Consider the following 21683-nt stretch of genomic DNA (forward strand, 5'->3'; position numbering starts at 1 on the left):
AACCAGGCTGGTTTTCCAAACCAGGCTGGAGTTTTCTAGGAATTGGTTTGGAGATGGAGGGGCTCTGCAGGGAGCTGCAACACCTTGTCAAGTCCAACCAGGCTCCCAGGAGCAGGTGTCCACCACCCTAGCCCTTCCCTGAGTCCCTCTCCTATCCCTCCATGGGATCTCCCTCACCAAACTGGCAAGCAAAGCCAGGAAGCCAGTAAGAAACACACCTGAGCTCGTCTTGGCTCCTGGACAACCACCATGAGGCTGTGAGAGGCTGTTTGCTCATTCCCAACCTGGCCAATAAATGATTTATTCAGTGTGTTCGTGATGCTTTTGTTTCTCACCCTGGTGCTGTTACTCTCTGAGAGGTTACAGAAGTGGAGCAGCACATGAAGAGTAACTCAGACCAAAATGTTTATTTTCCAAACAGTTTGGGACAGCCACAGAGGCAGCTGGGAAGAGGCAGCAACAGGAAGGACCAAAGGCTTGTGACGCTCATGGCGTCCAGGAACCTGGATAAGAGAGAATCTGGCCAAACAAACTGGGCCTGGCAGAGCCAGTTTTCATGTGGTGTGGGAAGACTGGGCATTAATCAGCTCCAGCAGGTGACCAATGGTTTCTAGAGAGTCTTGCTGGGGCAGCTGCTTGGCCAGGTCGAAGGCTTTCATCCCCACCTCCTGGGCCTGGAATGGGACAGAAGAAACGCCCAGGAATGGTCAGGAATCTGGATTTTCTCATGGGATAAATACCTGCTGAGGCTCAGCCTGGAGCAGATCCAGGCTCTCTTTCCGAGGTGACCTGTACAAGCTGCTTTACAGGAGAGCCTAAAGCTGCCAGCAGATCCCATATTTAGGATCCAGTGGTGCAGACAGAAGATTACTGACCCCAGCCCCCTGTGCTGGACATCACCTCCTGTCTAACACAGCTCCTCTGAACAATCCCAAAGCCATGTCAAGGAAAAAAACCAGCTGTACTGACTCTAAACTAAATCCTTCATTTCTCTTGATAAGGAACAAAATAATTTCCCTTGGTAGCTCTTCCAGGAGTTAGATACTCTCACAATTATAAAGCTTTGTCGTTTTTCTTTTTCAAACAAATTCAAATTTGCTTGTGTCTCCCAAACACTCCCAAGTTGTGGCTTTCTATGATACAATGAAGAGACCTTCAATACTTCAATACAGTATTTTTCAACACCTGTATTTTCACTCCTCAAAACTCAGGCTGAAGAAACTCAGGGTTTTGAGCTCTGATCCCAAACACAAGGGCCTGATTTCCAGATGGCATCTGCTCAGCATGTCCTCAAAATCAATTCTTGGTAAAGCACAGAAATTACTAGTCACCTGAATTTTTAAGCCATAAAGACACTGGAATGCAGATTCCAAACTGGAATTACAGACCCCAATAGACTGAACCTTGAACTCAGGGGAGTCTGGTCCAAGGATAAGTCTGTGAGCCCCAGATCTTGTTCTGTGTAACCCTTGAGCTCAGGTCTAAAGGAGCTACACTGCCAAAATAGTCCAGATAAAGGAGGAACCCAGAAAATGTGGATAACTGCAGGATCCACTGGCCTGGCAGAGACCAAAACACATCCCCCCAGACTGTCAGCCTTTACAGAGCAGAGGTCACAGAATCATGGAATAATTTGGCTAGCAAGGGACTTTAAAGCTGATCTCAGCTCCCATGGCAGGGACATCTTCTACAAGACCAGGCTGCTCCCAGCCCCATCCAACCTGGCTTTGGACACTTCCAGGGATCCAGGGGCAGCCACAGCTTCTCTGGGCACCCTGTGCCAGGGCCTGCCCACCTTCACAGGGACGAATTTCCTCCCAATATCCCACCTAAGCCCTTGGTTTGAGCACTATGAGGCACTCTTGGTCACCTGAGCTGTGTGCTCAGGACATGTGCTGGGGAACAGGAGGACCAGGAGACAGCATGATCCCCAGAGCAGCTGGCCAGTTCTGAACCCTTTCAGACACAACCTACCTTGGCTAAATCCAGGCCCAGGTAGTGGATCATGGCCAGGGAGTGCAGGATTCGAGCTGTTTCCCCAGGGTGCTGCAGGGGTCCCTGCTCCCGCAGCTCCAGCACCGCGCTCAGCATCCGCGCTCCCCTCTCGCGCTGCGCCTGGGCTGCACGGAGACAGAAAGGGTCCTGATGGGTGCACTTGGGGCAAGGGAATAGAGTCACAACTGCCCAAGGGGCTCTTCTAGACAGCAAAGTGTCTAGAGGGTGGGGAAGCCCTGGCACAGGGTGCACAGAGCAGCTGTGGCTGCCCCATCCCTGGAAGTGTCCAAGGCCAGGCTGGAGAGGGTTTGGAGAAACCTGGGATAGGGGAAGGTGTCCCTGCCCATGGCAGGGGGTGGGATGAGGTGAACTTCAAGGTCCTTCCCATCCAAACCAGCCTGGGTGTCTGTGATCCCAGCTTCATGCAAATTCCATGCCCATGAACAGGACTCCTTTCATCCAGTCAGTGCTTGTGTTGATCAGCCTTCAGGCAGGATGTGGAGTCACAACAGCTGCAGGGAAAGAACTGTTTTTCTACTCCAGTCACACCAAAGATGGTCTCCTGTAGCTCTGCTTTAGCATTCTTCCTACTCTGGGAACTCCTGATGGAGGCAGTGCCAGGAAATGGGATTTTCAGAAATGTTTCTCTTAAACCACAGAATCCCAGACTGCTTTGGTTTGGAAGGGGTCTTAAAGACCATCTCATTCCAATCCCTGGCCGTGGGCAGGGACACCTTCCACTAGACCGGGTTGCTCCAAACCCTGTCCAACCTGACCTTGAACATTTCAGGGAGAGAAATTTTTATTCCCTTTCCTGACAATGTCCTTATTAGCACAGATGGTAGAAAGGAGCCAAGCCCCAGAGTGTGGTTTGGTTTCAGGGAAGCCTGAGGTAGTACCAGGGGCACACTGATGCTTTCTGCACCTTTATGTGCCAGTGAGAGACTCCCCAGCCTTTCTCCCAAGAGTGCTCTCGTGATTAATACATCCAATTATCTGTACAGACTATTCCATGATGTCCTGCTGCTCCAGGAGGGAGCTGTGCCCCCACCTAAGTGAGCTGAGATGTCACATCTATTATTAAAGGGAGACCAAGGAGCTGCAGAGAAATGAGAATGTTCAAGTATCAAATTGCACCAGGGGAGGTTTACTTGCAATATTAGGAAGAAATTTTTTTCATGGAAAGGCATGTAAAGCATTGGAACAGGCTGCCTAGGGAGATGGTGAAGTCCCCATGCCTGGAAGTGTTCAGGAAGCATGTGGATGTGGCATTTGGGATGTGGGTTAGTGGTGAACAGGACAGTGCTGGAGGAATGGCTGGACTTGATGATTTTAAAGGTTCTCTCTAATCCAAATGATTCCATGAGTCCATGAATCAAATTTTGCTTTGGTCCAGTCAGTGCCAAGGGAGCTGTGAAATGGAGAGCGCAACCAGCAAGGGCAAAGCTGGATTTCCATGGAACACCCTCATTGCTGAAGAATTGGCATTGCCATTAAATCCAGCCTCTAGGAACACCATGCCAACGTGATCTGTAGGGACTCTCTAACCCCCAACTTCCCAAAGGTTTTGGAGCAAGAGCAGCTCTTACTCATCCCGTCCTCGATGTCTTCTTCCTCCTCGGAGAACGGCGACGCCTCTGCCCGCGCCTGGAGCGCTCGCTGGTGCCTGTCAAGGGAGCTCAGCAGGCAGGCATGCCACAGGCTGCTCACCTGGCAGGAAGCATGGGAATTATTTCACTCCTGTGAATCCCTGGTATTCACTTGTTCTCCAAACAATGTCCCTGCACGGCCCGTCCCCTGCGGGTCACTGAGCTGGGCTGGATGTTCCCAAAGGGATCGCGGCGCTCCTCTCCCACACAGCCCCAGCTGGGATCCCTCCCTTCTCCAGCTGATTTTCACCCAACTTCAACAAATCTAACCAAAATCTTCACCAAAAGCTAGTTGAGTTGAAGTTTGGGACAGGAATTTGCAGCTCCCTGCAGCTTATTTCCAAAAAAATTGACTTAAATAAATAAAAGTTCTTTTTTTTTAGTCATTAAATCAATTAGATAATGATTACTTTCCTTGCTTGATCAATCCATTCTGAAAATCTTTTATCAGTGTGACTTTTTACTGATTCCCAGTGTAAATTTTAGGTGGCTTGTTTGTATCCCACTCTTCCCTAGATTTAGGAACTCCACAGAGACCCTCTGTACAGGTGGGACTCTAGCCCCTGGCACAGGAAATTTGGTAGCAAAGCTGTTTTTTAACAAGGTTTGGCTGCTCAAACTGAAGAATTTTGAACTGATTACAGGAATAATTAAGAATAATAATTAAGATTTTTGAACTGATTACAGGAATAATATCTCATGGTTTTAACTCAGATAATTATTTATGTATGAAAAGGGTTTCTGGGACTGATCCTAAAAGGCAGCACTGACACTTGATATGGTCATCATCCCATTGTAAGGAAGTGGAAAAAACTTTGGAAAGAGCATCAAAAAAAGCTGAGAAAAACTCAGAGGATGATTTTTGGTTCTACCAACCTCAGTATAGAGTGAGTTTGCTGCATCCATTTTATTCTGGTGGAAGAAAATATTGGCCATGTGGAAGTACCCTCCAGAGACCTCAACAGAATTTAGTCCAAACTCAGTAGTTGCCAGGTAAACCTGAAATCAATATTAAATAAAAAATAAGCCCCAAGAGGTTCATGTTCATGTCAAACCTGGGAAGTTTTTCATTGTGAATTAATATTGCAAATGCTGGGCATTTTTTATGTGTAAATTATGCCTGATTGGAAAATGTGGTACTTAAAAACTGTTTTTTTGGGGGATTATGTAAAGGAATGATGTGCTACAATCTCTACTTGGGGGTTATCCATAGGAATGAGGTATTAACAAGTTGTATTTTGGGGATTAACCATAGGAATGAGGCACTAACAAGTTGTATCCTGGGGGTTATCCATAGGAATGAGGTATTAAACTGTATTTTGGGGGTTATGTAAAGGAATAAGGTATAAAACCTCTTTATTTTGTGGTTATCCATGGGAATGAGGTACTAAAGAATTGTATTTTGGGGGTTATCCATAGAATCCATAGGAATATACCCAGTTCACATAGTTTATCCATAGGAACCTAGTAAAAATCTGTATTTTGGGCTTGATCCATGGGAATGCAACACCCCAAATCACCCCTGGCTGGGGCAGAGGCACCTCGTGGTTCATTCTCTAAAGTGCAGGGCAGGTTTCCCACCTGTCCCCCTGTCCCTGTGTCCCCTGTCCATCTGTCCCACCTCTCCCAGAGCCCTTCCTGCCGCTTTCCCAGCCCCCAGGCAATCCTGCTCTTCCCCAGAGGAGCAGTGGGAAGGCAGTGCAGCATTCCAGCTATTCTGAGCTGCTGTGTGACTCTCAGCAGATCCCAGACACGCAGCCAAGGTCCAGGCAGGTCCTGAACTTGCTAAGAGCTAAAAACTTCTTACCTGATGCCCTTGCAGGCACCACATTTAGGGAATTAAAAAAAAAAAAAAAAAAAAAGGAGAAAAGGAGGGGGGAGGATTTTGGAAGTCTCCAAAGAGTTTTGGGAGATTCCTTTGTGGGATTCTCAAATGCCCAAAGGGCTTCTAGACCAAGCAGAGACATGGTTGTGTGTTATAATAGAAAGGGCCTAACTCTTCTCCCTTTATGTCATCATTTACACCCACACAAAGCCACTATCAAATTCCACAGGAGTGGGAATTCATCACTCAGCACTGGATCACTGGATAAATTTAGTCTACATGGGACAGAAATAGGAGGTGGAGAAGTTCATCTGGCTTTGGAGGATCAAATGACAGGCAAAGCATCCACAGGAACACAGGTGGCAATGACCAATTCCAAAGAGTTTTCATGGCTGAAGAGGTAGAATTGGAGAAAACATCATTGAACCAGATACTGAAACAGGGAAATAAGGCATTAGTTAAATAATGGGTGACAGAGCTGGGAAAGTATTGAGGGAAATAACAGCCAAAATTTAAATTATCAGTGGACTAAAGGCAACTCCATCAGCTTGGGGCAGGAATGTCTGGGCATCTCTGCACTGAGATGAAGCTGATGGAGAGATTTATAGGGAGAAGCCATAAAGACAAGGAATGTGAGGAACATATGAGGAGTGTCTGAGGGAGGCTCAGCCTGGAGAAAAGGAGGCTCAGGGGGGTCCCTTGTGGCTCTGCACAACTCCTGACAGGAGGGGACAGCCGGGGTGGGAGTCAGGCTCTGCTCCCAGGGAACAGGGACAGGAGGAGAGGGAACGGCCTCAGGCTGGGCCAGGGGAGATTTAGGTTGGACATTGGGAAAAATCCTTCATGGGAAGGGTGTTCAAGTATTGGAACAGGCTGCACAGGGCAGTGGTGGAATCACCATCCCTGGAGGTGTTCAAAAAACAAGATATGGGTTAGTGGTGGAGCTGGGAGGGCTGGGGGAACAGTTGGACTTGATGATCATGGAGGGCATTTCCAGCCTTGGTGATTCCATGGTTCTCTGTCACTTCACAGCAATTGGGATAACTGGCAAAGCAAAGCACATCTTTAGCTCACACATGGATCCACAGGTGTCTCAGATCTATCCAGTTTGGGTGTCTGTGATGTGAACCCTCTCAAGATCCCAAATCTGCCTGTTGGCATTTCCATATTGATCTGGGAGGAGAGAAGGAATTAAAATGGAAGCGTTCCTTGTTCCTGTGCTCTAAGGGACTTACATCATTGGCCAGGTGATACAAAGCCTGGTCCAGGTTTCCTTCAGCAATAGAGAAAAGCCCCAGGCCACGGTGTAACTTGGACTGAAGGGCATCACTGCAGTCTGGGCTTTGGAGGACAATCCACTGGGCTTGGGAGAGATACTTGGCTGCCTGTCGGAGACGGCCAGCACCTGGAATGACATGGGGGGATAACCAGGGAAATAAGGAAGATAAAGGAGCATTTTTAAATCTGAAAAATCAGAGAATACTACTGGCTGTCCTGGGGCAGCTTGACATGGAGATGCATTTTGGGGATTCCCCACTTCTTTCCCAAGTTTTTCTGAGTCACCCAGGTGTCTAAAGGCTCATTTACAGACAGGTGAATGTGTAGAGAGCTCCAAAAGGAGCCAGAAACCACAGAATTCCAGATTGATTTGGATTGAAGGGGACCTTCAAGCTCATCTAGTTCCACCCCCTGCCATGAGCAGGGACACATTCCACTATCCCAGGTTGCTCCAAGCCCCATCCAACCGAGCCTTGGACACTTACAGGGATCCAGGGGCAGCCACAGCTTCTCTGGGCACCTGTGCCAGGTCCTGCCCACCTCACAGGGAAGGATTTGTTATATCCCACCTGACCCTGCCCTCTGGCAGTGAGTGGGAAACCATTCCCCCTTGTCCTGGCACTCCAGATCCTTGTCCCAGCTCCCTCTCCAGCTCTCCTGGAGCCCCTTTAGGCACTGGAAAGGGCTCTGAGCTCTCCCTGGAGCTGACTCTCCCCCAGGTGAGCTCTCCCAGGCTGGCTCCACCGCAGAGGACACACTGCACACAGCCTCTCTGATACACGTGGCCCAAGCAGGTTCACTGCAGGCAGGCGCTGATGTCTCTCACCTTATCACACTGGGATTACTCACAGGATTTTTCTCCCTGCGAGGCAGCCCGGCTGTGCCAGCAGAGCATTGTGTGAGCTCCTGGAATGGCAGTGATTTACAGTCACAGCGGCTCCCATGCCCTTATTTGCCACGTTTTCCAAAGCAAACAATGAGGAAAAGCTCTGCTCAGGCACAGCAAGATTTGTGAATGAACCAGGAGTTCTTTGGGTGCGACGGCCTCTGAAATGTTTGCTGAGATAACAGCACGGCTAAGCACCCTGTGGAATTTAATGTTTTAGAGAGGCCATGGAGGTAAAGAATAAACTTTCATCCAGCTTCTCCTGTGGGAATTGGTGGAGAAAACATTTCATTTGATTCCATTGATCTCCTGAGCGCTGAGGGATTCTTTTCCCCGCAGCAAAGGGGCGTGAGGGGGGTGTGCGTGTGGGACGCCTCACGCCTCTGCAGCGCGGCAGGGCCCGCAGCTGCTCCTTCCCTGATAAAGGGCGAAAGGAAACCCGAAACCCGAGCCGGGAGGCCTTGCCCTGGCCAGCATCGCCGTGCTGACAATGCTCACCCGTGGTGGCCTCGGCCAGGAGTAGATAGATGGGCAGGAGCTGCAGGGCGGCCGGGCCGAAGAGGCGGGAGCTGAAGCGCAGGGCCTGCAGGGCGGCGGGGATGGCCTCCAGCGGCTTCCCGGCCCACAGGAACCCCTGGGCCGTGCACAGCGCCACGGAAATCAGCGACTCCTGCAGGGAAACACGGCGGGGACGCGGTGAGAAACAACAGCCAGAAAGAAATCACAGAACCCCGCCGTGGTTCGGGCTGGGGAGACCTAAAGCCTGTGTCATCGCATCCCCTGCCGTGGGACGCTTTTCACTAGACCGGGTGTGTCACAGACATATTTTATGAAAAATCCTTTTGCCAGGATCTTCTCTCTTGAGAAGCTGAGAAGCTTCAGCTTCTCCATATTTTGCTGCTTTGGAATGTGATTTGGAGAACTGTTTACCCAGCATGTGAAATTGTTTTTACTCGATGACCAATGACAGCCACCTGTGTCGAGGCTGTGAGCAGACACAAGATTTTATCATTCCTTTCTTTTCCTTTCTGATGAAATCCTTTCTTCTATTCTTTTAGTAGAGTTCTAATATAGCATTTTCTTTTAATATAGTATATATCATAAAATAATAAACCAGCCTTCTGAAACACAGAGTCAAGATTCTCATCTCTTCCCTCATCCTGGGACCCCTGTGAACACCACCACACAGATGGTTACAGATGCACAGGCTCTTTTTAAAATCAGGTTTTCAAACTATAAAGCAGCAATTGTAATGTAGTTTGTGGCTGTAATTAATAGGCAGACATTAAAGCTGTCATATTAGAACGTATTAGAGTCTGGCTCCATTCCTGCTCTGAGCAGGAGCAGCTTTGGACATCCTCACAGGTCATGTGGTGTCCTCCTGGATGAAGAATCCTTTACGCCTCCTGACAAGGTCTCATAAGGCTGCAGCAGTAAAAGCTGTGAAGCACAGAAAATGATCATCACAAGACCAGAAAGGAGATTAGAGCCAGGGGCTCTGGTGTGACTCAGAGCCAGCCAAGCCCCGTGGTGCCAGCATGGCACAGCTCCAGCTGCTGGAGACACGGCCAGGGAGCGAGGGAGAGCTCCTCACAGGGAACTGCAGCTTCATCCCACCCTCTCCTGGCTGCTCCTGGACTGGGATTTGGTGTGCAGAGTCTGAAAACTGGTCAGAATCAGAAGGTATTACACTCAGCAAGTCCATCCCCAGCTGGGGTTAGTGGTGCAGCAGCTCTTGCAGTGTTTGGGTTTGTCAGAATCCAAAAGTTATCCTGTACTTATCCATATATAGCTGCTCCGTGCCTTTTGCTGCTCCTACCATCCACACCATTTGGCCTCTCCAACGTTAGCAGCAGCTGAAGCAATCCCCAGCTCCACAAACAGATCTCCATCCCAATTCCTGCTCCCTGCCAGGAGCTGTGCATACTGTGCCCTTACAGGGATGCCAAGGAAAAAGTGCCAGGATCCTTGTAGGATGACAGAATTCCAGAAAGGTTTGGGTTGGGAAGGGCCTTAAAGCTCATCTTTTCCACCCCCTGTCATGGGAAGGGACACATTCCACTGGACCAGGTTGCTCAGGGCCCCATCCAGCCAGCTACTGACACTTCTCCATCAGCTTTTCCTAGCAGTGGTGCAGCAGGAAAGCTGCCTGGGGATCAGTGGTGCTGCTGGAGAGCACAGAACTGCTGGTTCTACCCTGGTTTTCTCAGTGAGACACTGAGGAAACACCAGTTCACCCCTCTATCACCCTCTGCCTCCAGCTGGGGCTGAGCTGGGCAGAGGCACCAATCTCAGAGCTCCTGGAGGCCAGGCTTGGGCATTCTGCTGAGCTGGAACTGCTTGGAGCGAGGCAGAGCTGTGCCATGGGTGAAGGAGCAACTCCAGGACAGGGAGCTCCAGGGCAGCCTGGGAGTGTTTCCTGGAGATCCTGGCTGAGGTAAAGAGACACCTTTTGGGATCAATGAGATCACCAAAGAACACAGCCCAGAGCAACAGCCCCTGCTCCAGTGAGGAGAGCCAAGAGCCAGAAAACACAGCGCCCATTCCTGAGCTACCAGAACATGGAGGGGGGAAAGGCAGGCTCTCCAGAGAAGCTGTGGCATCCCTGGAAGTGTCCAAGGTCAAGTTGCACAGGGCTTGGAGCAACCTGGGATAGTGGAAGGTGTCCCTGCCCTTGGCAAAGGGTGGAATGAAATGGACTTTAAGGTCTCTTCTATGCCAAACCAGCTTGGGATTCTGTGAAACACAAACTGTGCCCAGGAGAAAACCAGCACATGCTTGGGGCAGCAGCAGGAAAAGCTGGTATTTCTCAGGCTGCTTTTTCTGTCTGTGCCAGTCTGGTGCAACCAGCGCAGGCCCCAGTGCGTGGGCATGGCCCAGATTGGCATCTGGGAGGTGCTGGAGATTGGGATCATTCTTTTTTTACTCCTTGTCAATGCTATCATCGCTGCTTCCCATGGCCTGAAACATCTGCAGCGAGGACAAAGCTGGGGGTTGGACTCTGGCACAGCTTCCAGGAGGAGAAGGAAGAGCAGGAGGCAAGAGGAGCCCTGGAGCAGTGAATATTTCCACCCACAGTTCCAAGCCTTGGAGCAAGGTTCCCTTTGGCCCTGCAGAGCCCTGGGGGGATGGTTCCCTTTGGCCCTGCCCTGGTTTCCCCCTCGCCCCTGGCCCTGCCACTTTGGGCTCTCTCCATGTGTGTTGCAATTTGAGGTTTCTCTGAAGATGCCCCCACACAGTTTTTGGGGTTTGAGGGGGCTGAGGACCCCAGCCCTGCTCCAGGTGGGAGAAAGGGGTTGGGAACACACTCAGGGCTCAGTGCCACATCCTTTATTCACTCTTAGGCACCAAAATCTATGGTGTGTCTGAAGAAATGAGGATTTCAGGGAGAGGGAAGGCTCCAGTGAGCTGGAGCTGAACCTGCAGCAGAGCAGAGCAGTGCTGGGGCTGGCTGGGCTGGATCTTTTCCCATGCCCAGGAGCTGTGGGGAGCTGACATCACGCAGGCAGGTGAGGCTCTTCTCCAAACAGAAACTTGGAGTTCTGTTGGTTTGGAGGTGCTGTCTGCAGGCACCCCCCTGGCTATGTTGACAGAAGCAGATTTCTATCAACAAAGCTTTGGAGCACAGACAAGGAATGAAACTCATAAAAGCTCCTGGCTCCCAGCTCCCTGCTCCTTGAACCACAGGGCATTTGGATGTGCCCAGCTTTCCCTGTGTCCTGACTGAGGCTGGAGCTCTGTGTTTGCTAAACAAACACAGGGCAGGAGTGGGTGAAGTTCAGCAGAAATGTTCAAAAAGCAGCAAACCCTAGGCAGGCTTTGGGCAGGTTTTTTTCTCTAGTCATCATGAGTCTGCAGAGCTTTTCCTTTGACTCCAGAGGACGTTTTTGAACAGAATCCCAGACTGGTTTGGGTTGAAGGAAGCCTAAGGCTCATCTCATTCTGCCCCCTGCTCTAGGCAGGGACACCTTCCACTGTCCCAGGCTGCTCCAAGCCCTGTCCAGCCTGGCCTCAGACACTTCCAGGGATCCAGCTGCTCTGGGCACCCTGTGCCAGGGCATCACCACCCTCACAGGGTACTTTTTAAGTACTTTTTTGGATCTGGGATAGGAATGTGATGCACTAAATAACCTCCCCCTCTCCCAACACCTCTGAGCCAGCTCAGGCCCAACTTGGCTGCTCCAAATCCTGCTGGACACAAAGGAACTTTTCCCTCTTGCTGGGAAAGCCAGCTGGTAACTGAGGGATTGCCACTGTCTCCCTCCTTTCTTTGGAGACAAGGAAAGCAAAGTGTCCCAGCACAGACCATTCTCAAAACCTATTTTATTTAAATAGGCTGGAGACAAAGGTCAAAGAACAGATGATGTTAAGGGTTGTTTAGGAGCTTATAAAAATCTCCACTTCAGAAAAACCCCAGTCTTCTCTCCCTGCCTTGCCCACGGAGCCATTCCCAGCTCCACACTGCTGTTTGCTAACCCAGTGTGAACCCCAATCAAGAGTGACTTTCTCTCCACCAGCCTTCCTGCTGTCTTTCTCTTCAGCTAATTAAACCAGCAGATTAACTTCCAGCTAATGAAGGAGCACTTCCCTCAGCTGGAAGCCACGTGTCCTGCTGGAATGTATGGGGATAATTTTAGTTGCAATAAAGTCCGTGATGTAATCAGTGTCAACATCAGTGTTCAATAGTAGGGGAGTTTCTTGGAACAGCTTCAAGCACTTCTGGATGCAGAATCCTGCCACACCCCCATGACACCCATTTTAACCTTCCTTGCAGGTTTTATAAAGAACAACTTAAACAGAACCTGGAGTTAAGGAAGTTTTGCATTTTCCCTTTGGGACACACTGGCCTGACACACCTTCTGTGGACTTTGCTCAACAGTCTCTCCTGGAATTTTCAGCCAGACAGGAGTTTCCAAACCAGCCTGTGATGTCATTGCCCAGTTCCTGTAAAACCAAAAGGAATCTGCCACCTGAAGCCTGTCACAAGTTCTCACCAAGCAGGACTTTTGCCTTTGGACTTCATCCTTCTGGAAGCTCCCAGGAAAAGTGACAGCAATAAGCTGGGCCAGAAACACCTTAGAAATAATAATTCATGTAAAATTCAAAAGATTAGGGATGTTCTCCTCAGTGGCACCACTGGATTGTTCCAAACCCACTGTGTGCTGCCCTATTCTGTGTCTGGGAGTTCTTTTAGAGGGAAAATTCATTTCCACATGGAGGATTTTTCAGGAGCAGAAGCACCTGGGTGGGTTATTTTAGCAACAGCAGTTCCTGCACTCCATAAACAGAAACAGAAGGAGCTGCAAACCACTGGGGCTGGAAAGGAATTGCACATCTGCATGTCCCTGAGGCCTGCACTTAGTGGGAAAGGGTGCTCCAAGCTGGCTAGGAAAACAAAGGGAGGGGACTTGGCTTCTTTGCCCCTCTGCTCTGGGAAAGGGGATAGCCTCCCATCAAACAGCCTGGAAGAAGCAAATCTCAGCTGGATCCCAGACTAGCCTGGGTGATGGACCAACCTTCTGGCAAGGTGGGAAATCCAGGATTGCTGCTGCCCCAGGAAGCTCAGGACATGAAGTAAACACTGTGGAAAAGGCTGGAGGCTCAGGAATTACTGTATTTGCAGGAACCCTTGTGCAGGGAGGAATGATGAATCTGACTCCATGTTCTCAGAAGGCTAGTTTATTATTTTATGATACTATGTTATACTAAAGAATACAAAAAGGATACTTACAGAAGGCTAAAAAGATAATAATGAAAACTTGTGACTCTTTCCAGAGCCCTGACACAGCTTGGCCCTGACTGGCCAAAGAGTGAAAACAACTCACAGCAGAATGCAATGGAACAATCACCTGTGGGTGAACAATCTCCAAACACATTCCACACATGAGCAAAAGAGAGGAGAAGCAAATGAAATAAGAATTTTTGTTTTCCTTTTCTCTGAGGCTTCTCAGCTTCCCAGGGGAAAAATCCTGGGCGAAGGGATTTTTCCAGAGAATGTGAATGCCACAGGGAATGACAGAGAGGATGCTCCCACTCCCCTTACTTTTGAGGTTTTGTTTAAAAAAACAACCCCCAAACCTCTGCAACCAAGTACCAAATCAAGCAAGGAGGTGCCATCCTCTTCCTTGGGAGCATCCAGAGGGAGGAATTCTAAAGAGGTGGATCCTGTGAAGGCAAAAGCCTTGCTTGGTTTTAGGCAAGAAACTCCTTTCTGTTTTATAGGAATTGGGCAGTGACAGCCAAGGCTGCTTTGGAGACTCCAGGGTGGCTGAAAATTCCAGGTGAGCCCAGTCTGCCCCTGGTGTGTCCCACCATGGATAGCCAGGGCAGGGAGAGGAGCTGGGCTTCCTTCCCTGGAAGCCCTTTGGAGTTGTGCTTGTCCCTCCTGCACCCACCTGCTTCCTCAGCAGCTGCTCCTTGCCATGTTCTCTGTCCTTTTCGGAATGGAAGCAGGTTTGGGGCCGAAGCACTGGGAGGAGCAGGTGGCAGATATGGCTGTGGATGCTGGCCCAGTCAGTTTTCTGGTGGGAGACACCACTGGCAAAAGGAGGGGAGAAAGATCCTGGCATTTGCTGGGATTTCATGTAAGGGAAGATGATTCCCTGCTGCCTTTCAGGATTTGTCCACAACAATTACCCAGAGCCCCTGGGCTGCCTACAGGGTACCCAACAATGATATTCCCAAATGTCTGCATTTCACAGCACCCTCCTGCCCCATCCCCACAGCTCTCTGTGCTAAAATCCTTATTTACATCACTCCCTGAACTCCTGATACAGCTGAGTTTGAACAAATCCAACACTGGAAAAAACAAAAAACCGCAAACCAACCCACCCCAGGTCACTCGGGGAACGGGGAATGTTCTGGAAGTCTGTGACTGCTCTGAGGGTGTGTGAGGGATGTTTGTGTGACTCTACAGAGCTCCCTGAGCTCTGCTCCCTGCCTGGTGCAGGAGCTGCTTGGAGGCAGCAGGAGCACTCCAGGTGAGTGTGCCTGCTCCAGCTCCAGCTCCTGCTGCCCTGCTGCCTGAGCTCCAAGCCTGGACTCTCTCCAGGCTCCATCCTGGCTCTGCTCCCTGCCTCCTGAGCCCATCCCTGCCTGCTGGGCTTTGTCCCAGGTCTCATCCCTGTGTCTGTGTGTACTGAGCCTCATCCCAGGGATAATCCCCGCCTCTTGCTTGTGTCCCAGACCACACCCCAGGCTTTGTCCCTGTGTCTCTGTCCTTGTTCTGGGCCTCTTCCTGCATCCTGCGTTTCATCCTGGGCCGTCTCCACGTCTCCTAAGCCTCATCCTGTGGCTGGTTCCTGCTTCCAGTGCCTCACCCTGGCCCTTCTTCCCATGCCCTGTGCCTCACCCTAGGCCTCGTGTCCTGAGCCTTTTGTGCCTCTCGTCCTGCCCCGAGTCTGTTCCTGCCTCCTCCTTCCTGGGCTCATCCTGAATCCTCATCCCAAACTTTCTGCCTGTGCCTCAGCCCCACCCCGGGGCTAATCCCTGTCCCCCGGGCCTCCCCCGGGGCTCTCTCACCAGTAGTAGGTGAGGCGGCAGCCGGGGCAGCGCCGTGGCGCCGTTCGGGCCCCGCACAGCTCGCAGCGCGGCGGCCCCGCCATGCCCGGCCCTGAACCCTCGACGCGTCCCCGGTTGCCGTGGCGACACTTCCGGTGAGACTGGAGACGTCACTTCCTGTCTGCGCTATCAGGCGTTCTGTTGCCGAGACAACACTTCCGGTGCGGGGCGGTGACACACGTGATTTCCGGCGGGCCGTGCGGGCCGGTCCCGGTCATGGCGGCGGCAGCGGCGGCGAAGGAGGAGGAGAAGGACAAGGAGAAGGACGATGACGACGACAACGACGCGAACGCGGCGGCGACCGAGGGCCGGGTGCGGGCTTGGGCGGAGGCGCAGGCGGCGCGCGGGCGGCGCGTGGCGCTGGTGACGTCGGGCGGGACGCAGGTGCCGCTGGAGGCGCGCGCCGTGCGCTTCCTGGAGAACTTCAGCAGCGGCCGGCGCGGGGCGGCCTCGGCCGAGCGGCTGGTGCGGGCGGGCTACGGCGTGTGCTTCCTGCACCGCGCCCGCTCCGCCTTCCCCTGGGCCCGCGCCCTGCCGCCGCACGGGCCCGCGCTGCTCGACGCGCTCCGCCTCACCCCGGGGCCGCCGCCCGGCGTGACCGCCGACCCCGCCGCGCTGCCCGCGCTGCTGCCCGCGCTCCGCGAGTACCAGCGCGCCACCGAGGCGGGAGCGCTGCTCGCCATCGAGTTCACCGGGCTCGTGGAGTACCTGGCGCTGCTGCGCGCCGCCGCCCGAGCCCTGGCGCCGCTCGGTACGGCCGGGAGGGGACGGGGGGAAGTGGAGGGAACAGCGGGTGAGGGACGGGGCGGGCACCGGCTCGTGGGGCACACGGCGGGGGAGGATGGAGCCCCCGGGGTGTGGGGGAAAGGGTGGTCCTGTGCCAAAGCTCGGGGTGAGAGAGGATGGAGCCCCCAGGGGTGCCCTCAGTGTGAGGGGACAGGGTGATCCTGTGCCAAGGTTCGGGGTGAGAAGGGATGAGTGAGGGTCTCAGTGTGAGGGGACAGGGTGGTCCTGGGCCAAGGGTTGGCATGAGGAAGGATGAGGCTCTCGTGGGGATCTTCAGTGTGAGGGACGGGGCAGGCACCGGCTCGTGGGGCACACGGCGGGAGAGGATGGAGCCCCCAGGGGTGTCCCCAGTGTGAGGGGACAGGGTGATCCTGTGCCAAGGTTTGGGGTGAGAAGGGATGGGGCTCTCCTGAGGGTCTCAGTGTGAGGGAATGAATGGGGTGGTCCTGTGCCAAGGTTCGAGGTGAGGAAGGACGAGGCTCTCGTAGGGGTCTCCAGCATGAGGGGACAGATGGAGCAGGAACGATGGGATGTGATGGGAGGAAGGTGGAGGGGTCCCCGGCATGGGGTAGATGACAGAACTCCCTCACGGTGGGCCCAGGTATGAGGTGATCCCGTGACCTGTGGGGCTCTGTTGTGAGGGGACAAGGAGGCCCCCTTGCTTGGAGGGCTCCTGCACCCTGCCATGAGGGTCTGGGCTGTCCCTGGAGGCTGTTGGGGCTTGGGAGGAGGGGACAGGACAGAGCCTGTCAGTGCTGCCCCGCTCGGGATGTGCTGGGGGATCCCCCCATGGTCTCCCCTGTTGGGTGTGAGTGGTGGCAGCTCAGCTGGCTCTGGGGTGGCAGGGCCAGCCCGTGGCAGCAGGGGACAGCAGCCGTGTTCCCACAGGCTCCAGTGCCATGTTCTACCTGGCAGCCGCCGTGTCGGATTTCTACATCCCGCTCTCCGAGATGCCAGAGCACAAGATCCAGTCCTCGGAGGGGCCCCTGCAGGTGAGGCCCCCCTGGGCATGGCCCCCTGTGCCACCCCCCTCAGCCATCCCCTCCTTGCTTCCAGAGTCCTTCTCCTGAGAGCTGGCTGTAGATAAAACCTGGGGAAGCTGTGTTGTGAGAGGGTGAGATCCCACGGGGACAGAACCCTCTGGAAATCCTCAAGTTGTGTTGTTTTATCTTGCACTGAGGGGCCTGGATAAGAGGGCAGGGCGGGATCAGCCCTGCTCTCCTTTGATCCAGGTTTATTTTTAGGCTGGGATGAAGGGGTGAGGGGTCCGATGGGTTATCTGCAGGGAGGTCAGTGCTTCAGCACGTCTGCAGTGGTGGTGAGGCACATGGAGAGGGCCCCCTGAGGTGCCTCCTGCCTTTCTGGCTTTGTCCTTTAAAGCTGCCGGTGCTTCCATGGAGATGAGGAGAGGGTGGGTCTCAGGGAGCTGAAGTGCTCCAGGAATAGCTCCTGGAGTGCTTGAGTTGCTGCCTTTTGTCTGGAGGGAGGCTTTGGCCAAGGGCCTGGACTGCTAGGACTAGGGGGGAATGGTTCAAACTGACAGAATGGGTTTAGATGGGATATTGGGAAGGAATCCTTCCCTGTGAGGGTGGGCAGGCCCTGGCACAGAGTGCCCAGAGCAGCTGTGGCTGCCCCTGGATCCCTGGCAGTGCCCAAGGCCAGGTTGGATGGGGTTTGGAGCAGCCTGGGACAGAAGAAGGTGTCCCTGCCATGGCAGGGGGTGGGATGGGATGGGATTTAAGGTCCCTCCCAACCCCAAACCATTCCATGACTGGGATCCATCTTGCTTGTATGAATGACAGGACAGCACTGCAGTGCTGAGGTCCCTCCCAGCAATGGGAGCAGGTATCTCTGGAATTCTTTATATAACAAACACCAAATTTATTTCATTAATTACTTTTTAAGAAGTTGCTGGGCTTCATTCTTTAACGTTAGCATTGGAAAGATGAGACCTGGCCTGATTCCCAGTGATGGATCCAGGGGTTGGGAAGCTGGAGAACAGTCTCCTACTGTTTTTCTCCATGCTTTAGCACTGTCATGAGGTGAAGATAGGATAAACTACCTGAATTCTGGAGAGGTGAAAACTCAGATTTGTGCAGTTACAATGCTTTTTTAAATCTTCTCTCCTCATGTTTACATTCCCCCAGTGTGGTTATCTCTGGGAATGCAGGGTTCCTGTGGCCTGGCCTCAGAACTCCCTGACTGTGAGCACCACATGGATCATTTAATTTAAATTTAGTGTCATTTGAACCTTGTTTGGTGAGAGCTGCCTTGAAAACCTTCCTGGTGCAAATGGAATATGAAACAAAGCTGGAATTTCCTTCTTTCCCATCCCATCTCTCATTAAAACTCCCTGCAATATTTTTACTGATTTTTTTTTTTCTTTTTATCTTTCCCCACTGCAGATCACACTGAAGATGGTGCCAAAAATGCTGTCACCCCTGGTCAGAGACTGGGCCCCTGAGGCCTTTGTGATTTCCTTCAAACTGGAGACAGATGCCCAGATCCTGCTGGATAAATCTCGGCAGGCTCTGGAGAAATACCGGCACCAGGTGGTGGTGGCCAACGTCCTGGAGTCCCGCAGAACCTCTGTCATCATTGTCACCAGGGACTCACAGACTCCCTTATCCCTGTCTGACGAGGAGATAGCACAAGGCATGGAAATAGAGGAGAAGATTGTGAGTTACCTGCAGAGCCAGCACACGGCCTTTATAGAGAGGAAAGGCTGAGGAGGAAAATCTGGGAGGAAAGGAGGGAATGGTGCTGCAGAGGGAGTGGGGCTGGAGCCTGTGCAGGTGAATAAAGCAATCCCCACGGAGCACAAGGAGGGCCGTCCAACACTCTGTCACTTTCATACAGCTGGGCCACAGCTCTTGTGGCTTTGTAAAAGAGAAATACATGGAAGTGAAACCATTCCAAGGAGGAAAGAAGCTTGTTTCTGTCCTGTGGGCTGGGAGAGCTGGGAGAATGAGAAATGGTGAAGTCTCTGTGTATAAAGAATTTCTTGAATCTCCCTCTTTGGATTTTGTTTTAGAATGGCTGGAGGAAGGAATGGGGCTTTTCAGGAAAGATGTGCTGGTTTTGTGACTGGAGTGGGGAATCTCTGTTGTTGAAAGTGGATGGTGAAACCAGGGCAGCAAAAAGGAAAAGGAGGTGACAGCAGCTTTGGGGGAGCAGCTCTTGTGCCAGGAGAGATCCTGGCAGAGATCCCATGTTCTGCATTTCAGGTGCTGCAGCACTGTCCCTAAAGCATCTGTTTCAAAGGTTTTCCTTCCATCCCAGGAATTTGAAGGTTGCTTTGCTTCACATTCCATTTACACCAGAAAGTTTTCCAAGGCAGTGCTTGGGCAACTCTCACCAAACAAGGCTCAAGTGTCACTGCAGAGCTCTGTAAACAAAGGCAAGGCCTGATTTGGCACAGACCACAGAGGATGGATCCAGGCTTGAGGCCAAGGTTGGAGAGGGGGAGTGGGCACTGAGGGGGGGGTGGTGTCCTGGGAAGGGAATGGAGCTGGGAAAGGAAGGGGCTGGAGCAGCTGAGGGAGCTGGGAAGGGGCTCAGCCTGTAGAAGAGGAGGCTCAGGGGGGCCCTTGTGGCTCTGCACAGCTCCTGACAGGAGGGGACAGCCGGGGAGGATTGGGGTTTGCTCTCAGGGGGCAAGAGAGAGGAGGAGGAAACAGCCTCAGGCTGTGCCAGGGGAGGGTCAAGGTTGGATATTGGGAAGATTGTTGATGGAAAGGTGTTCAGGTGTTGGCACAGGCTGTGCAGGACGGTGGTGGAGTCCCCATCTCTGGAAGTGTTCAAAACAAGTGTGGGTGTGCCTGGGCACAGGGTTTGGGGTAAACATGGCACTGCTGGGGGAATGGTTGGACTCAGTGATCTTGGAGGGCTTTTCCAGGCTTAGTGATTCCATGATTCTCTGACAGCAGAAGGGCTGGCAGGGATTGCCCCTGGAAGGGGAAGCTTCCTCTTGGCTGTGTGGATTTAGAACTGGATTGTTCCTGGTTTTATCTAAACCTTTGAACCAACCAAGGCTCAAGTTACCAACTTCAAGTTACCAATTTCAAAGTGTGTGTTCCTCATGCCTGCAAGAAACTTAACAGCAGCTCTCCTGCTGTCCACTGTGTGTTTGCTCAGGGGCAGAGACAAATAAAATTTGTCCTCTGTCCTCCACATAAATTCACTGGGATCCTGGAAAGGACAGCAGCACATGGGAATGCTGGAAATATTTCTAAACGTGACCCTGTGCTCTGGGTAAAACCATGGAGTGTTCAGGAGGCAGCAGTGATTTTGTAATAACACTAATCCTCTGAAAGTGAGAGGTGCTGAGGAAACAAGGAGAATAAAGCCAGAAGAGCAAGGAAAGAGCACAAGGATGGGATCAGTGGATGCCATCAGTGATGGGAGAAGTCCAGGTTGGTCAGGAGGGGAGAGATCCAGCTGGAAACTGAGTCAGGAGAAGGAGCACACAACTTACCTGTGGTCAGGACTGAAAAAGAAGGTGAATAAGCCCCAAGAATTGCCTGTCTTCATGTCCCAGTAGGGAATTGGGAATATCGAGTCTGGGATTTCTCTTGTGTTGGTTTGGAGCCTCTGTAGACAGCATGGCTGGCCCAGCAGGGGTGAGACTGTAAAAACTTGTGTAAGTTGAACATGCCCTTGCAGGAGTGTTGGGACAAGGGTTGGGAGAAATGCCACCAACACTCTTCAGTGTCCTGGAATTCCTCAGAGGTGGTTGGGAAGGTGATGGATAATGTGAGCTTTTTGAGGAGCACACTGAGCCAGTGGGAACCTTGGGGTTTCGTTGGACTCGAGAACATACTGTGTTCTCCCAGCATTGTGTCTGCCCCTCTGTGTGAATTGCTGCTTGGGGAGGTGCCCCAGGCTCAAACTGAGCACAGCCATCCCCATCCCACATCAGGGATGCTCCTGTTCCTGTGGGAGCTTAAACCAAGCCCCGCAGTGCTCCCACCCTGGCAGTGTTTGGGCACCAGCACTCTGGGAATGCTGGTTGTGGTACCTAAGTTGGAAGTGGCTCCTGCAAGTCCAGGATCTGTCCATTGCTTTCTGAGGATCTCAGAGGGCTCAGGGGAAGGTCCTCCCTGCACTCTGCGATGTCCTGGTCTTCTCCTTTCGCCACCATCCCCTTGTGAGGTGTCTTCAGCCAGTGAGTTCCTTCTGCAGGGTGGACCTACTTAGCTCTTCAGTTCCTCCATCTCATGGAGTCATCTTTGGGTTTCAAGGGGCTTTAAAGCTCATCTCATTCCACCTTCCACTGGCCGAGGTTGTTCCAGCCGTGTCCAACCTGTCCAGGAACACTTCCAGGGATGGGGTGGCCAAGTCCATCTCCAGCTCTCTTGGAGTCCCTTGTAGGAACTGGCATTGTCTCTGAGGTCTCCCTAAAGATTTCTCTTCTTTCTCCTGGTCCTTCCCCCTTCCCCTTCCCTTCTCTAGGCTGGGTTCCATGTACTTCTCCTCTTCCCCCCTCAGCTCCAGCCCATTCCCGGGGTGTTCAGAGGAAATCCAGGAGGAGTTTCGGCGGCCCTGGAGCGACCCGGGGGCTGTGCCCGCTCCCGGCCGCCAGGGGGCGCCACTGAGCGGGGAGGGGGCGTGCCTGGGGCGTGGCCCCACACACATGACGCGCAGTGGGCGTGGCCTCTTAGCTCCATTCAGGACATTGCTGGGGGCGTGGCCTGTTGCCATG

General features: G+C 52.5%; 2 protein-coding genes across 2 annotated transcripts; one reads left to right on the forward strand and one right to left on the reverse strand.

Moving 5' to 3' along the window:
• Positions 1-513: 513 nt before the first annotated feature.
• ZMYND12 (zinc finger MYND-type containing 12) lies at positions 514-15237 on the reverse strand (the record flags this gene model as incomplete). Its single annotated transcript, XM_084220212.1, has 8 exons — positions 514-674; positions 1975-2120; positions 3585-3705; positions 4521-4643; positions 6705-6874; positions 8132-8303; positions 14029-14170; positions 15155-15237. 8 exons carry the CDS (start codon positions 15235-15237, stop codon positions 555-557), a joined length of 1077 nt encoding a protein of 358 aa, XP_084076338.1. The 3' UTR covers positions 514-554.
• Positions 15238-15391: 154 nt separating this feature from the next.
• PPCS (phosphopantothenoylcysteine synthetase) lies at positions 15392-18956 on the forward strand. Its single transcript, XM_084220354.1, has 3 exons — positions 15392-15944; positions 16868-16971; positions 18385-18956. The coding sequence occupies exons 1-3, from the start codon at positions 15410-15412 to the stop codon at positions 18706-18708; spliced, it is 963 nt and encodes a 320-aa protein (XP_084076480.1). The 5' UTR covers positions 15392-15409; the 3' UTR covers positions 18709-18956.
• The last annotated feature ends 2727 nt before the right edge of the window (positions 18957-21683 follow it).

Source organism: Fringilla coelebs (genome assembly GCF_963513975.1).
Source record: "Fringilla coelebs genome assembly, chromosome: 22".
In the NCBI taxonomy this organism is placed as follows: Eukaryota; Metazoa; Chordata; class Aves; order Passeriformes; family Fringillidae; genus Fringilla; species Fringilla coelebs.